This window comes from Pteropus alecto, unplaced genomic scaffold (assembly GCF_000325575.1).
Source record: "Pteropus alecto unplaced genomic scaffold, ASM32557v1 scaffold16, whole genome shotgun sequence".
Taxonomy (NCBI): domain Eukaryota; kingdom Metazoa; phylum Chordata; class Mammalia; order Chiroptera; family Pteropodidae; genus Pteropus; species Pteropus alecto.
In genome coordinates, this window is record NW_006438867.1 from 3,775,896 (window position 1) to 3,790,447 (window position 14,552).

The window sequence follows — 14,552 nt, forward strand, 5'->3', positions numbered from 1 at the left end:
CAAAAGCCTCAAGTTCTCAAATGAATACCTATTTAAACTGAAATCTATTTTCAGGATTTTTAAAAACCAAGTTCAGTCATTAAAAAAGACAAATGTGAGAGCAAGAAAGTTATATATGTCAAATAAATATTCAGGAAATCATTAAAAAAAAACATTCAACAGCAAAAATAATCTTGAGAACCAAAGTAAAAGCTCACAGCCTAAAAATGTGACTATACTCAAATATAAAATTAGAAATTCCCACAGAACTCCCATTTTCTAGGAATATCTGAGTTAGAGAAAAAAAGGTGTAAGATCAACAGTAATTATGATTAACATCTGAAACATGAAAACATCTAGAGCATCACACATCTACACTACATAGGATTTTTTTCACAATTAGATAAGTATTTCTTAAAAAAACAAGATAAAGACACAGGATTATAATACAGTTTAAATAGGAAATTTACTGACAGATCAGTTAGTTAATGTTTACTTGTAATATAATAAAAATTAATCCTAATTCATATGCTTGAGTTGATATTGTTAATATTGATATATAATTTCCAAGCTACTTATAACCTGTGGAGGTTCACTGAATTATACATGTAATAATCTAGATTTCTTTTTAATTCCAATAACTCGGATTCCAGAAAAATAAAAAGGGAGAATCCCTAAGGGGCTAGGTTATGAGTTTGAGTTCATAATACTAATGAAGCAACTGTTTCACTAGTCTCCATAAGTACCTGTCAATCAACCAAGTCTGCAGAATCTTCTGGCTTTGTCCTCTTGTTCTAGTACACCTTTTGCCTATAGTAAGCATTGCCATCGCACTGCCACTGACCTGGCTCATCACCCAGAACACTGGCAAATGAAATAATCTCCCTACTGATCTCACTGCAGAGGTGTTGTTCCTCTCCAAGTCATTTTCCACACAGCTGACTGCATAGCTAACAAAACAAAAATCTGAGCAAATCAGTCCCTCGCTGAGATTTCTTTAATTTTCATCACCAATAGAATAAGGTCTTCTGAAGTATCGAAATGTACAGCTTGGAAATATCATAGAGCTATTTTCTAACAACAGGATCAGGACAACAATGGAAAGAGGGTCATTGAAATGCATTGATTTGAGATCTTTTCTTGTTTCTAATATAAGCATGTAATGCTTTAACCGTCCACTGGAACACTGCTTTAGGTGCACGGCATAAATTGTGATATATTGTTTTATTTCATTCATCTCCAAATACTGTCTAAATCCTTCGGATTTCTCCTCTGACCCATGTTTTATCCAAAAGACATGTTTTTTAGTTTACACACACACACACACACACACACACACACACACACACACACACACACACACAAAGAAACAGAATAAGATCTAAACTAATCATTCTATCTCTATATCTCCAAGCTTGGCCACTATCTAGCTTTTGAGTTTAAACTCATTATTTTCTTACGCTCTTTTTTATTGAAATATACCATGCTCTCTGTTGTCTCCCTGTAAGAAAGAAAGAAAGAAAGAAAGAGAGAGAGAGAGAGAGAGAGAGAGAGAGAGAGAGAGAGGAAGGGAGGAAAAGAAGGAGGGAGGGAGGGAGGGAGGGAGGGAGGGACGAAGAAAATTTGCTTTTCCCACTACTTGAAATGTCTTTACTAGAGCAGTTAACAATTTAATCACTTTTCTTGAGACCTGAGACCATTTCTATACACTTTGTCTGTACTGAGCATTAGAGGATTCATAGAGGCTTTCTCCATCATTCAATTCTTATGTGTAAAGTTTTGCTGTATTTATTCAAAAGTTCATAGAATTGGGGTTATTCTAGGAAGCACAACTGTACTCAATTAAAATCTATTAGAAATATTAATATTATCATCATACCTTATTCCATTTCTTTGATCAAATGCCGGTATCATTGAGGCTGGGTGTTCTGACATTAAAGCCACTAATAACTGTAACACATCATGAATATTTTCATCCTGCATAATAAAGATCACCAATATTTCCTTAGTTAAAATTTTATTCTGATGTTTTGAATACAATCATTAAAACAGAAGACCCAGATCACATCCTACCTCATGCATCGTAAGCAGGTAATTTAATATACTCTGAAGTTCGTCTTCCTTGACCCCTCGATCCTAAGTTTTAAAAAAATCATTAATTTAAATCTAAAAACTTTAAAGACAGGCATCAAAACAATCATTTTCGAACTCAAAAATTTAATTAAATTTTTAATTAAAATATCTAGATACTTCATAACTCATAGACATTATTTCACGTTAAATAGTAAATAGAAATTTGTATTTATTCTTTGAAGTTGCTAATATTTGACCTTCACTATAAAGATAGTATATCTTGATCTAACTGTATTAATATTACTATTTTCTAACCATGTATCATTTTCTCAAAATAATGCAAATCACTGCTAAAATTTTACAGTATTGTTATGTATTTAACGTTTATTTTCCATTTTCTTAATCTTTTAAAAATCATTCTGTGATAAAATACATAACATAAGCCTTCTCGAACAGGAACACAGATCAATTTTTGGAATGAAATCTTTATGCTAGTTTCTTATGCATATGTTCCTTTTACATTTCTGCTATATCCCTTGGTATGGAGGATCTCAAAGAGTATTTACCAAAAAGTGAAATTCGACAAAAGTTACAGAATTTTGAAAGCAATTCATGAATTAACATAGTTTGTGCTAATTTTACAATAATGATTGTAAACTATGCCAAAAAAATTGTTTTATCTAACATAGTGAAAGTCTGCCATTATGTAAAATTATTTTACCTTTAGTATGAGCTGTTTCAGAAAAAGTAGCATAAATGCCCGTAGCGATATAATTTCTTTTTGTGATGGCCGGGGACCATCTAGAATAAAAGAGAAAATAAAAACAAAAAGAAAACAAGAAAAAAAAAAGAAACTCATGATATTAAATGCAATAATGCTTAATGCAATAATGTTAGGATACTATGGAATTCTTTAATAGTTATATTTATTATAATTATACAATTTATTAGCATTAATGCTATATAGTTTTAATTATATTAGAGAATCTCAACATTATTTTTCAGATTTTTGGCAATTTCAAATTATTCACTAAGTGTTAGATTTGGGAGAAAATTACTTTTAATAAGTTTTAACATATTATTATCCATTGATAAATGTATACTCATGAAGTACTTACGTGGATACTTTTTCTTACTTTTATTAACTTAATAGGTTTTCTTTTCTAAGTTTTCTCATTGTTTGTCTTATCCTCAAACCTGCCTTCATTTAAAGACTGTCCTCATTTTCACCCCACACATTATATAACAAAACACAGAAAAAGTGACACTGTATTATAATTTGTTTTGCAGCTTTTTTCTTCCATGCCACTTATATATACCAAATACATATTACAGTGGACAGTAAATGCTTATGAGTCAATAAATGCTTATGAGTCAATAAATGAAAATGAAGAACAATTAAAGTATACATATCAATTCTATAATATGCAAATTACAAATTACGAATATTTAATTACCAATAAAATGAGAACATGCAATGATAAACATATATAATATATAATAACTGAATTATATCTTTAGGATATGTAGTTAGAACCATGAAGTCCTTAAACATCAATACAACCAGGGTTTCTACAGCTTCTTTATGTTTTAAAACTACAATCCCTTTATGTATAATTTCTAACATCTCTTACTCACCAAATATTTACATGCAGATTATTATGTCTCAAAGCAAATTATCCCTCAAACAGCCTATTCCATTCGCTCTTGAGGAGGAACCCTACTGCCCACGTCCCTGACCACCCTCTGCATTTCCCACCCTGTCCCTGTCAACAGCACAAAGCATCCTTTCCTTCCTCACCAACACTTGGTATTACTTTTTCTTTAAAAAGTCTCTTTCATTGTGAAACGCAGCACACAGAGAAGGTATAAATGTACAGCTTCATGAATTCCTATAAAATGAACATCCATGTAACTACTTAGGTAGAGAATGAACACTGACGGCGGCCTTACAGCCAAACTCACAAGCCAACGGTGCGCAGGTGAGGGAGCTGCGCGACATGGAGGCGAGAGGTCTGACTTACACTATCTGTGGGCTTCTGTTTCCGTTGGGTAAATACTCCCACCATGACTGATTTCAAGTCAGCTACCAATGGTTTGGCGACCAGCTCATGAAATCCCTGAATATTTAATCACTGGCTGTGGCACCAGTGAAACAGAGCCCTCAGCCTCCCTCAGCCCTCAGCTCTGAGCCACATTCTCCTTCCTGAGCACATTCCCCACTCAGATCCAGAGGGGACAGTCATTATCTTAGTAATAACTATCTCACTTTTATTTACAATACTGCCACCACTTAATGAAATTGGACAAGTTTTATATTACCTTTCCACATCATTTTTTTGTTGTTAGGATGATCATAATAATGGTGCTTATGTCATAGAATATTTTGTGAGGATTAAATGGATCAACATATGTAAAGAAATTAGAATAGTGCCTGGTCCTTTTTAATTGTAAGCACTCAGTAATATTATATATAATTACTATTGTCATATATCACACAAGGTAAAGAGCAGGTTGCAGAAAAATATAAAGATATGTGTGAATTTTGTGTAGGTGTATGATATAAATTTGTATTTTACAAAATAAAATACAAATAAATTTATCTTACAAATATAAAACTGAATGACAAAACAAATCACAAATGATACGGTTCATGAATAATACAGACGCTAACAATAGTTTAGGAATACACATGTAAACAGAAAATAAGTAAAGCACAGTAAAAATAATAAGAGTTCAAATAAAGAAAAGGCATAATAAACATAAAATTGAGGATGCCATTATCTCCATGGCTAGAAATGGAAGGAAGATATGCCTTCATGGTAATGTTTTATATCATAAGCTTAGTGATATTTTATGAAGTTCATTTTATAATTACATATGTAATATCATTTTGTGTTTATGATATATTCAGAATAAATATTGGAAACATCTATAATTTGAAGCATCTATGTGCATGCATGTTTAAGTCTGTGTTTGTATGAGCAGGAAAAAGAGGCAGAAGGATATATAATAAGACTTTTAACACTGGCTCCTTTATAACTTTTCATTTATAAACCTCTGTATTATTTCACTGGCTAACAAGTTCATGTATTACTATGACATTTGTAATATAAATAAATATTTCATAGTGAACAATGTATAATAATAATTTGAGATAAAAGTTCTAAATCAGAGTCATAGCAAAAATATCCTACTTCTCAAAGTAAATGCCTGCATATAAATAATAGTTCTAAGTAAAGCTAGTGTGGTACAAAGTATCTTTAGTGTCCTTAAAAGAAAGCATTTTAATTCAAAATGGTATTAAAAAATATCATTTAGAAAATTGTAAGTTTCAAGTCAGAACTTCACATTCCACTAAATAACAAGATTAATTTCATATGGATTAGAAAGATGTGTTTAAAAGAATAAAGTAATAAAAGCACAGATTAAAAAGAATAAATTAAACCATAAAAAAATTGTTCTTAAACTTTCTAGTCACTTTTCTTTAAAATATATTTGTTTTCTTCCCTCCCCTCTCTTTGAGGTGGCCAGAGCCAGCAGGGCCTGACGGCCCAGGACCTAAGGACTCAGGAGGTAGCGGAGGCCAAGGACACACCAGCGGCTGGTACCGACAAGGAGGAAAGCCCTGCAGAGTCAGGGCAAGGAGAAGACAGAGGCCAGACATGTCCTGTGGTGAAGAACCAACCGAGATTAAGGGAGGAACAAGGATCACCCAGAGTTTGAGTGAGAAGACAGTCAAAGTCATCTGCAATGTCGAAGCTAAGAAGGTAACAGTGCAGGTATCAGAACACTGGTTTCAAAAACAGAATAAGCAAATATATAAACATATTAACAGTAATGGGAGTCAGAGTTCTCTTTTTGAAGGAAGAAAGCAGTAAATACAATAAGTCAGAGGCTAGACTGAACCATGTGGTTTTGAAATGGAGTTGAAGGTACTGGTATGATCTCATGGCTTTTAATACAGGTAGATGTACGCATATATGTACATCTGTCTCTATATAACATATATAAACTTATATTTCCCAGGTCCTTTCACCAACAATACACAGAAGTGATGATATCTAGAGTAATAAGCACACTTAACACCCAGATCTTAGTTTCTAAAAACCATATCCACCAAAACAATCCAGGGCTTCCTAAAGAAATGGCTGATTCCAGGGCTGGGATGGGAAAAGTATAAGATGAGCCAAGAATATTCTGTGCCAGAAGGAAAAGAAGTATTAAAATTTATGGATATCTGTCATAAAAACCTAAGTACTCACATGAAGGAGATCTCACTGACCAAGTCTGAGACAACGTGAATATAAACATAAGTAATACATAAATATAACTCAAAGGACAGCCTTGGGCTGCTACCATCAAGCCAGCCTGTTTTAGTTTGCTGAATCAAACCATGCCCATTCATTTATACACTGTCTAAGGTTGTTTTCTGCAACACAATGACAGAGTTGACTACTTACAACAGAGACTTTAAGGCTACCTAAGCCTCACAAACTTATTGTCTGGCCTGTCCCAGAAAAAGCCTACCAGCTACTGATGTAACAACAGAATAAAATAGAAACCCATGAAATTTACAGTGATATAGAAACTGAACAAATAAATGGAGGAGAAAAACAAGTTCTTCCTATAGCAGAATTCAAAGTAAATATCTTAGAAAATATCACCATTTGGCAGCATTCACAGTAAAGATTGATTCTGACAAGAGTCTTCAGTGAACTAAAACCGTAGGTGAATATTTGCATATCTCAATGTATTTCTCCACCAAACACATATTATTACAAAAGAGAATGTAGTAATTTTACAATGGAGAACCCTGGTAGATACCGCCTTAATCAAATGATCAAAGTTAACATCACTAGTAATAAGACAACTCAAATCATGTGCCTTTTGACATAACACAATGGGATAGAACTGGTATGACTTCCCTGTGATCCCTTTCAAAAATGAAAAACCTAAATCTTCATGAGCAAACATCAAACAGATCCAAATTAAGGTGCATTCTAAAAAGTAATTTACCTGTATCCTTCAAAAATGTCAAAGTTATGGAAGGCAAGGAAAAATTAAAAGAACTACTCTACATTGAAGAATATTAAAATGACAAGGCAACTAAAAGCAATAAAAAATCTTCAACTGAGATTCAGGGAGAAAAATATATATTTTTTTTCCTAGAAAGGATATTATTGGGATAATTGGTAAAATTTCAATAGGATCTTTGGATGAGACGATAGTACTACATTATGGTTAATTACCTTATTTTATGGTTACCCTGGTTGTCTAAGAGAGTGCCCCTATATTTTAGGAAATAAACAGTAGACTATTAAGAGATAATAGAGCATCACATCTACAACTTATTCTCAAATGATTCACAAAAAATATACATGTGTATATGTGTGTGTTTATATTTATATAACAGTAGAGAATGATAAGGTAAGTGTGGTAAAATGTAAAATATTGGGAAACATGGTAGGGTATATAGAAATTCCTATACAATTCTTGCAAGTTTTCTGTAAGTCAGAAATTAATATGTGTGAATATATGATTTGCCTAAACTACCAGGGGTAATGTTTAAGAACAAGGGCCCTGAGTCAGATAAACACGATACATACCAACTTTCATTTCCTAATCTGCAAAAAGGAAGTGATGTTAACAAAATAGTCATGTACAGATATAACCTTATCTGTAAACATGTCTATGTATATATAATTATATTACATATAAATGATTAAACAAAATTAATGTATAGAATGCTTAGTTAGCATAGAGTCCAACTCATGGTAAGCACACAGTAAATCTTAGGCATTACTGGGTTTAAAAGCAATAGAAAAAGCAGTAAATGAAAGAATAATAGACCTGAGTGAAAATAATCCAAGTTTTTAAGTCTCATCAATAAAAGACATAAAAGAAGGCTAATAAATAAATAGTAAAGTAATAAAATGCCTTTCCTATTAAAATGATTTTTATAAAATGATAATTTGCAATGCTATTGTGAATATGCTGAGAAAAACGTTCTAACATGCTATTGGTGAAATTGTAAACTGGTACAATACTTCTGAAAAAAAAACTGTCAGTATTTATCATAAGACTCTCGGTAATTCTAAACATATCAAAGATGGAGGCAAATAAGTATAATAAAATGGAATTGATCACTGCATTACTAATACATTTGATTATTACACAATCAAAACTTTAGAAATATAAATGGTATGTCCTCTTAGATTACTACATAAAGCCAAGAAAAACACACAAAAACATCAAGAAAATCTCAATTCTGTAAGAATTTAAATATTTCAAATATTTAGGCAATGAGAAAGAGTGGAAGAGCAGTTATTTTAACAGTTATTCTTAAGGTTTGGGTTATGAATAATTTTTTCTTCTATATTATTATATTTTCCATGATGAGTATGTATTTTTATGTATTAGAAAAGTTGGCAATATATTTTAAACAACACAACGCAGTGAAAAATTAGTTTCCACTATCCTTGGAAGAAAGGGTGAAGTTGGGAAAAAAATACAAAGAGAGGCATTGAAACAACTGTATCAGAACTCACTGGCCATGACCAATATCATTCATCTGTTTTCAATTTTATGAATATATCTTCCTGAATCACAATAAGCATATAGGCAACAAGACAGAATATTATTTATTTTCACCTGCCTTTACTCTAAAACTAATTTAATACTGCAAAACTATAAGCTTCTTCTTTACCACAAAAATTTTCAATATACCTGTTTACTACATAAGCGATATTTTCATAACTATGCACGTCTGTTCACAGTAACAGTACTCAGCATGGAGAACAATTACAGTACAGTGTAACGTACCGGTGGAGTCACACTTACCTAATCCTTTAGGTGTAATGCCACTACTGTCAGCAGGATTAATGACCCAGTAGTAATATTTTAACGTGTGCATCAGCTGTAATACTGTTCCTACTCTGCGTATGGTGGTGTAAATGGTAGCAGTTCCAATAAACTCGGCAGACAAATAAGTGTATAGAGAAAGCTGAACCTAATACAGAATATTAACAGAGTATTAAAGTAAATTTAAAATATCTCAAGTGTTTGTTTATTTTAATTTAAATGCAAATTAGTAAAGGCCAAGAAAGAACCCTTTATTACAAGGTTTAAAGTAACTATTTATTATTATTTATATTTTAAAAAGAAAACAATCTGCAATCAACACATTCCAATAACATTTATTTAAATAAAGATAATCTAACAGCTATTAACAATGAAATAATTTTAAATGATTCAATAATTCCAAAGTATATGATAGGATGATTAAATTATTTAAAAAATCAACTAGACTAAAGCTTCTAATCAAAGTACATTTCAGCAGCTCAGAGGAACAAAACTAACAGTCAGCTACATTATATTTGTAAAAATACATATCATTGTCATATACCCTGAAAGTTCACGTAATTTCAAAATTTCTTAACCATTGCCACTGTATCAGAATCTAACCATGTAAGTAGAAAAATGACAAGTCAAACTCCTTGTTGAGAGAGTCAACAGACTTCAGGTGTGAGTTTACCAATACAATTAACAGGATAAACTGCAATAAAAGTCAGAACTTAAACATCATTTAAACAAAATTATGTGGGAGGTCTGAAAATTATCAAAGAAAGCTCGAATTCATGAAAAATGTCCTTTATTCTGATTTCCACTAGAATACAACAGGGCTAAGTTCAGGTATGCAAAATACTAAAAATTTTATGCAGTTATCTAGAAAAAAAGTGTTCTGTATATAGTTATTTTAAAACAAATAGTATTTACATGTCATGATGCAAATTCTATATTCACAACACAAACAATTTTCCAGTCATAATGATCACAATTATCATCGTACAGTTACCTGTAATTTTCTCTTTTTAGTCTTTTAATAATCAGTGTACCAAATTTTCTTTCTTGGAAAAGTATGAATCACATCTAATGACTGCAGAATAGTGTTATTATATCAAGCTTAATTTTTAACTATAGTTTCATTCATTTTAATATTTGCATATTTAATATTTTGATTTCTGATACTGCCCAATATGACTGCCTCAAATTGGTTATAAAATAAGCTGAAAATTCCAAATGTTTTCTACTGAATAGTTTAGTTCCAATTAACTATTATTTACAACATTACACCAAAATAAAATAAATAAGAATAAAGTTTTATACCTTTGCAGGTGTATGTATCCAGATGGCTGGGTTGAATAAAATGTGATCACAAAGCTGCTTCAGCAAAGGCGCTCCATGAGATAAACCATCAAGGTATTTTGCAAAGGATAAAAACTGCTCCAGGACAGCTCTAGTTATATGAACTCTTGAGGACTAAAGAAGGAAAACAGAAATTCAAGCTAAAACTATGCAAAATGCCAAAGACTTTAAGTAAGTTCATACGAATTTTTAACTTGCAACCCTAAATATTTTAAATATAAAATGAAAAAGCAGATTTCCTTTGTACTGAAAATTAATTATATTTAGGAACTCATTTTAAGATAATTCTCTGAGTTTGTTATCTGAAGCCCTTTCCAGGTCAAGTGCAGATAAATGCCTCAGGTTAAATAATGTCACTCTTAAACTAAAGAAATAAACTAAATTATGAATAAGAACGATTTTACTCCAATTTTATAGAAATTGATGAACAAGAGATCTTAGACAAATAAAATTAAAATGGAGGAAAATACCACATGTATACACACACAGGCCAAGAAAGAAAAACAGAAAAAAAGAAAAAGAAAAAGACATTGAGTAAGCAAAGTGTTTTCACTAGCTCGAAAACAAAGGAAAAATAAATTGACCCTACTATTCTACTAAATCCTTTCTTCAAAAAGTTACAAATGACTTGCACGTTTACAATTGCAGAGACTCTTGCTTAGCAAAAACCCTTTCTGACGTATCCATAGTATTTGGAAAAGCTGATTTTATTTTCCTAAAACTATCTTCCTCCTTTGGCTTTCATGACCCTCCTATTACTCCTCAGTGATCTTTGTTTTAAAGACGAGAACTGCCGAAGATTATCCGGCACTCAGTCCCCATGCATACACCCTCACTGGGTTACATTTCATGCTTCCACAGCTTCATATGGTACCATGTCTATGCTGAGCACTCCCATCAAGAATCTTCAACTGCCATTACCAAAACATAACCTATTACCAACGGTATTTAGATAATGAAAGATCTTGCAAAATTCAAACCAAACCTTAAAGCTGCACTGTCCAATACAGTAGCCACTAGTCATATTTGGCTACTGAGCCCTCGAAAAATGGCTAGTCCTAAGTGATATGTGCTGCAAATATACACTCTGGATTCTGAAGGTTTAGAATAAAAAAAAATACAAAATATCGATTTTTTCTTTATTGAGTGTATTTCAAAAGTTACTATTTCATATATAGTAGGTTAAATAAAATTATTAAAATTAATTTCACCTGTTACTTACTACTAAAAAATTTTAAATAGCATATGAGGCTTGCATTATTTTATTTTTCTATTTATTTAATTTTACTAATTATTTTACTTTATATTATTTTGATAAGCTTGCATTGTATTTTAATTGGACAAGAGCTACTCTACAGTATAATTTCAGATGAAAATATTAGAGAAAAAACTTCATAAAAGCTAATAATTCAAACGAACTTCAAAAAATATATTTTCCTACACAAATCTTTTCTTTCTCATCTAGTAGTCATTTTAGTCATATCACCATCCTCCCTACTGTAAAGAATCAGCTACCGCTCAACCCTAAAACACAAGTCATATTATAGCTTTACCTCCATTATCCACTAACGGAAATCCAACTATTAGTATAAGAATGTTAAAGTCTAATATTACCTACATTCATCTCACTTATGACAAGGACAACTCAATAAATTTGACCTAAGCATGCCATGCATTTTTCACACTTCACAAACACAAATAATTATAGTATGCAAGTAGTTAGCAACGATGTATGACTTAGGATAGGAGACAATAAAGAGTAGTGCAGACTGTTCAAGTTACCTAGAAAAATAAAGTTCAAGGTTAAAACACTTTTCATTGAGCCAAACAAAATATTTCTTTGAGCCAATTTCACCTACAAAATGCCCGTCTGTTTTACCTGCTTTCTCTATCATGCTCCCTCACCTTGTGAAACTCACATCCATTTCCTTTACCTTACATGTGGAACACTTTTCATTTAATCATTCAGAAAATATACATGTGAGTATTTACTATTTTCCAGGCACTCTCCTTGACACTGTAAAAAGAACAGTTGACAAAACTAAAAAAAAAAAAAAAAAAAAAAAAGCCTGCTCTCATAGAACTTACATTCTAAGGGAGAAGGTAAGGATATACAATAAATAAAAAGGTAAAATATGTAACAGTTAAATGTTAATAACTACATGAAATTTGTAGAAGGGTGGTTAAAAGAAGGTATTACAGAGAAGGTAGCGTGTAATGTTCGAGGTATGTTACATCTAGCAGTTATTTTAGATTAGTACGCTTGTCTGTTTGCCCAACCACCAATGGTGAATAGATAAGCAATAGTCCTGCAAAATTCAAATCAAGCCCTAAAAGCATAACTTTACATGAGAATTTTATAAGAAGTGGAAGAAATGATTCCACCAAATAGCTGAGTTATTAAAGTGGGGAAGGGGCAAAAAAATTTGAGTAAAAACAAGAAAGCAAAACTTGAGCATTCATTTCAAAGAAACTTTAATAAAATGAATAATTAAATTCTAAAATATTTTATTCACCGATAGGGGAATAAAATTAAAATAAGAGAGCAATGTTTTATTTTTTTTTTCAGCTATCTCCTTCACTAGTTATAACTTCACATTGCTTATCTTATGAATTCTATTTTTATTCCGTAATAATGGTTTCAAGAAAATTATCTGACACATTCTACTCTTCTGCTCTGAAACAGAATAGTGCTATCTTGTTTCTAAACATTCTCACAGATCAGATTTTATCCTATAAAAACTGTCATATGTTTATAAAGAACGCTAAAGGAATATAAGATCGGATTATGATTTTAAATTACGAACTTACTGATTTGAGGAAGTAATGCACAATTTGAAAGCAGGTTTTAAACTTGCTCCATGTTATAAAAAGATATGCTAGAAGCAACGCAAGGCTTTCCACATTACTAAAAAAAAATGCAGTTGTTTTTTCACAGCAATTAATGTCATTCATTGGGTAGTAGTATTTACTTCTAAAATTTACCTTTAGAAAATGTTTTTCTAAAATTGTGCTTTTCTTTTTTTATTGGCCCACTCAAAATCCTACTCGGCTTAAAATCAATACCATGTTATAGTTACCTGAGTAGTACTAATTCCTTCTGCCTTTATTGCTGTTAGTTATTCACGTATCTTTCTTTCCTGGTATAAAAATGGATACTATCTATATTATTGATCTTTCCTCTGGTGCCTGCCATAATTCCTCAGTAAATGTTTAACTGAATTCATGGCAAATTCAAAAATAGGATACAAATAGAAAAGAGAAGACAAAACGGATTAGGAGAGGAGAGGATGAGAGAAGACACCCACCTCTGTTTTAATGTGTTTAACTGTTTTTAATATTTTTTTTTATTTTGATATCTGCTTTCATTTTCTCAAGCAATGTTATTTTAAATTGAGATTTATGCTTGGACAATTTATAGTTATACATCTGTAAAATGAAAGCTCTGAAATTTAAACTATATGACATTACTTGGTGTGGTGACTGAATGTTTTGTAAGAAGTACTATGTGAGATGTGACTAAATATATTTGGAAGTAGAATGAGAAAAAAGAAAAAAATAACTAAATCAAACATGAGCAATGGATGTTACAGGGAGAAATTGTTACTCAGTTAAAGGATGTCTCTCCTACATTTAGAGCAGGCCACAATGGAATAGATGAGCAGAAATGTTCATTTTTATTGCAGAAACAATTCTATATACATACATAGAACATGCATTATATATTAAGTATGGAAAGTAATATTAATTAGTAGAGGTACATCATAAAGTAGCTGATACTCAATATCCATTTCACTCCTCCCAAGACACCAAGATGGAGCTCCAAGCAGCCCAATCTAATATGAATCACTTGCATGTTGTTAACAAGGGCAGGCAATGATTAGTGCAGAAATCCAGCATCAAAATTCTCACGGCAAAAATTTATTCAAAGTAGGCTGAGACCTAAGCTGATTAATCAAGCTGGAGGGGCAGATCTTGTTTACTAACTGGGAGAAAAAAGCTCCCTCTCCCTCCACCTGGATGTAGATGGGCTGAGAGCACCCAGTCCACCTTTTTAGGACCACAATGACAGCAGCTGTACTGAAAATCATCACTGTAAGTGGCAGAGCAGAGATATAGAAAAAAAGTTCTAGGTCTTTCATAACATAACTGAGACCCAGATACCAAACCCTGAAGCTCAACTCACTGGACATGTTTTGCTAACTCTACTAATTCAGCCTCCAGCCTTCCCCATTCTATGTCTGCTTAGGAGGCTCCCTTGCCTACTGGCTTCCAGTTGGGTTTGACTAGTT

General features: G+C 31.9%; 1 protein-coding gene across 8 annotated transcripts in view; it reads right to left on the reverse strand.

Moving 5' to 3' along the window:
• Positions 1-14,552, reverse strand: part of NBEA (neurobeachin) — a 557,443-nt gene that overhangs the window by 477,336 nt on the left and 65,555 nt on the right. For all 8 annotated transcript variants that reach the window (XM_025049493.1, XM_025049492.1, XM_025049491.1 and 5 more), the window contains exons 11-15: positions 10,222-10,374; positions 8,896-9,064; positions 2,774-2,853; positions 2,053-2,115; positions 1,859-1,956 (exon numbers count right to left, since the gene is read on the reverse strand). In XM_025049493.1, coding sequence (XP_024905261.1) covers positions 1,859-1,956; positions 2,053-2,115; positions 2,774-2,853; positions 8,896-9,064; positions 10,222-10,374 — 563 coding nt within the window. The remainder of the gene's footprint in view (positions 1-1,858; positions 1,957-2,052; positions 2,116-2,773; positions 2,854-8,895; positions 9,065-10,221; positions 10,375-14,552) is intronic.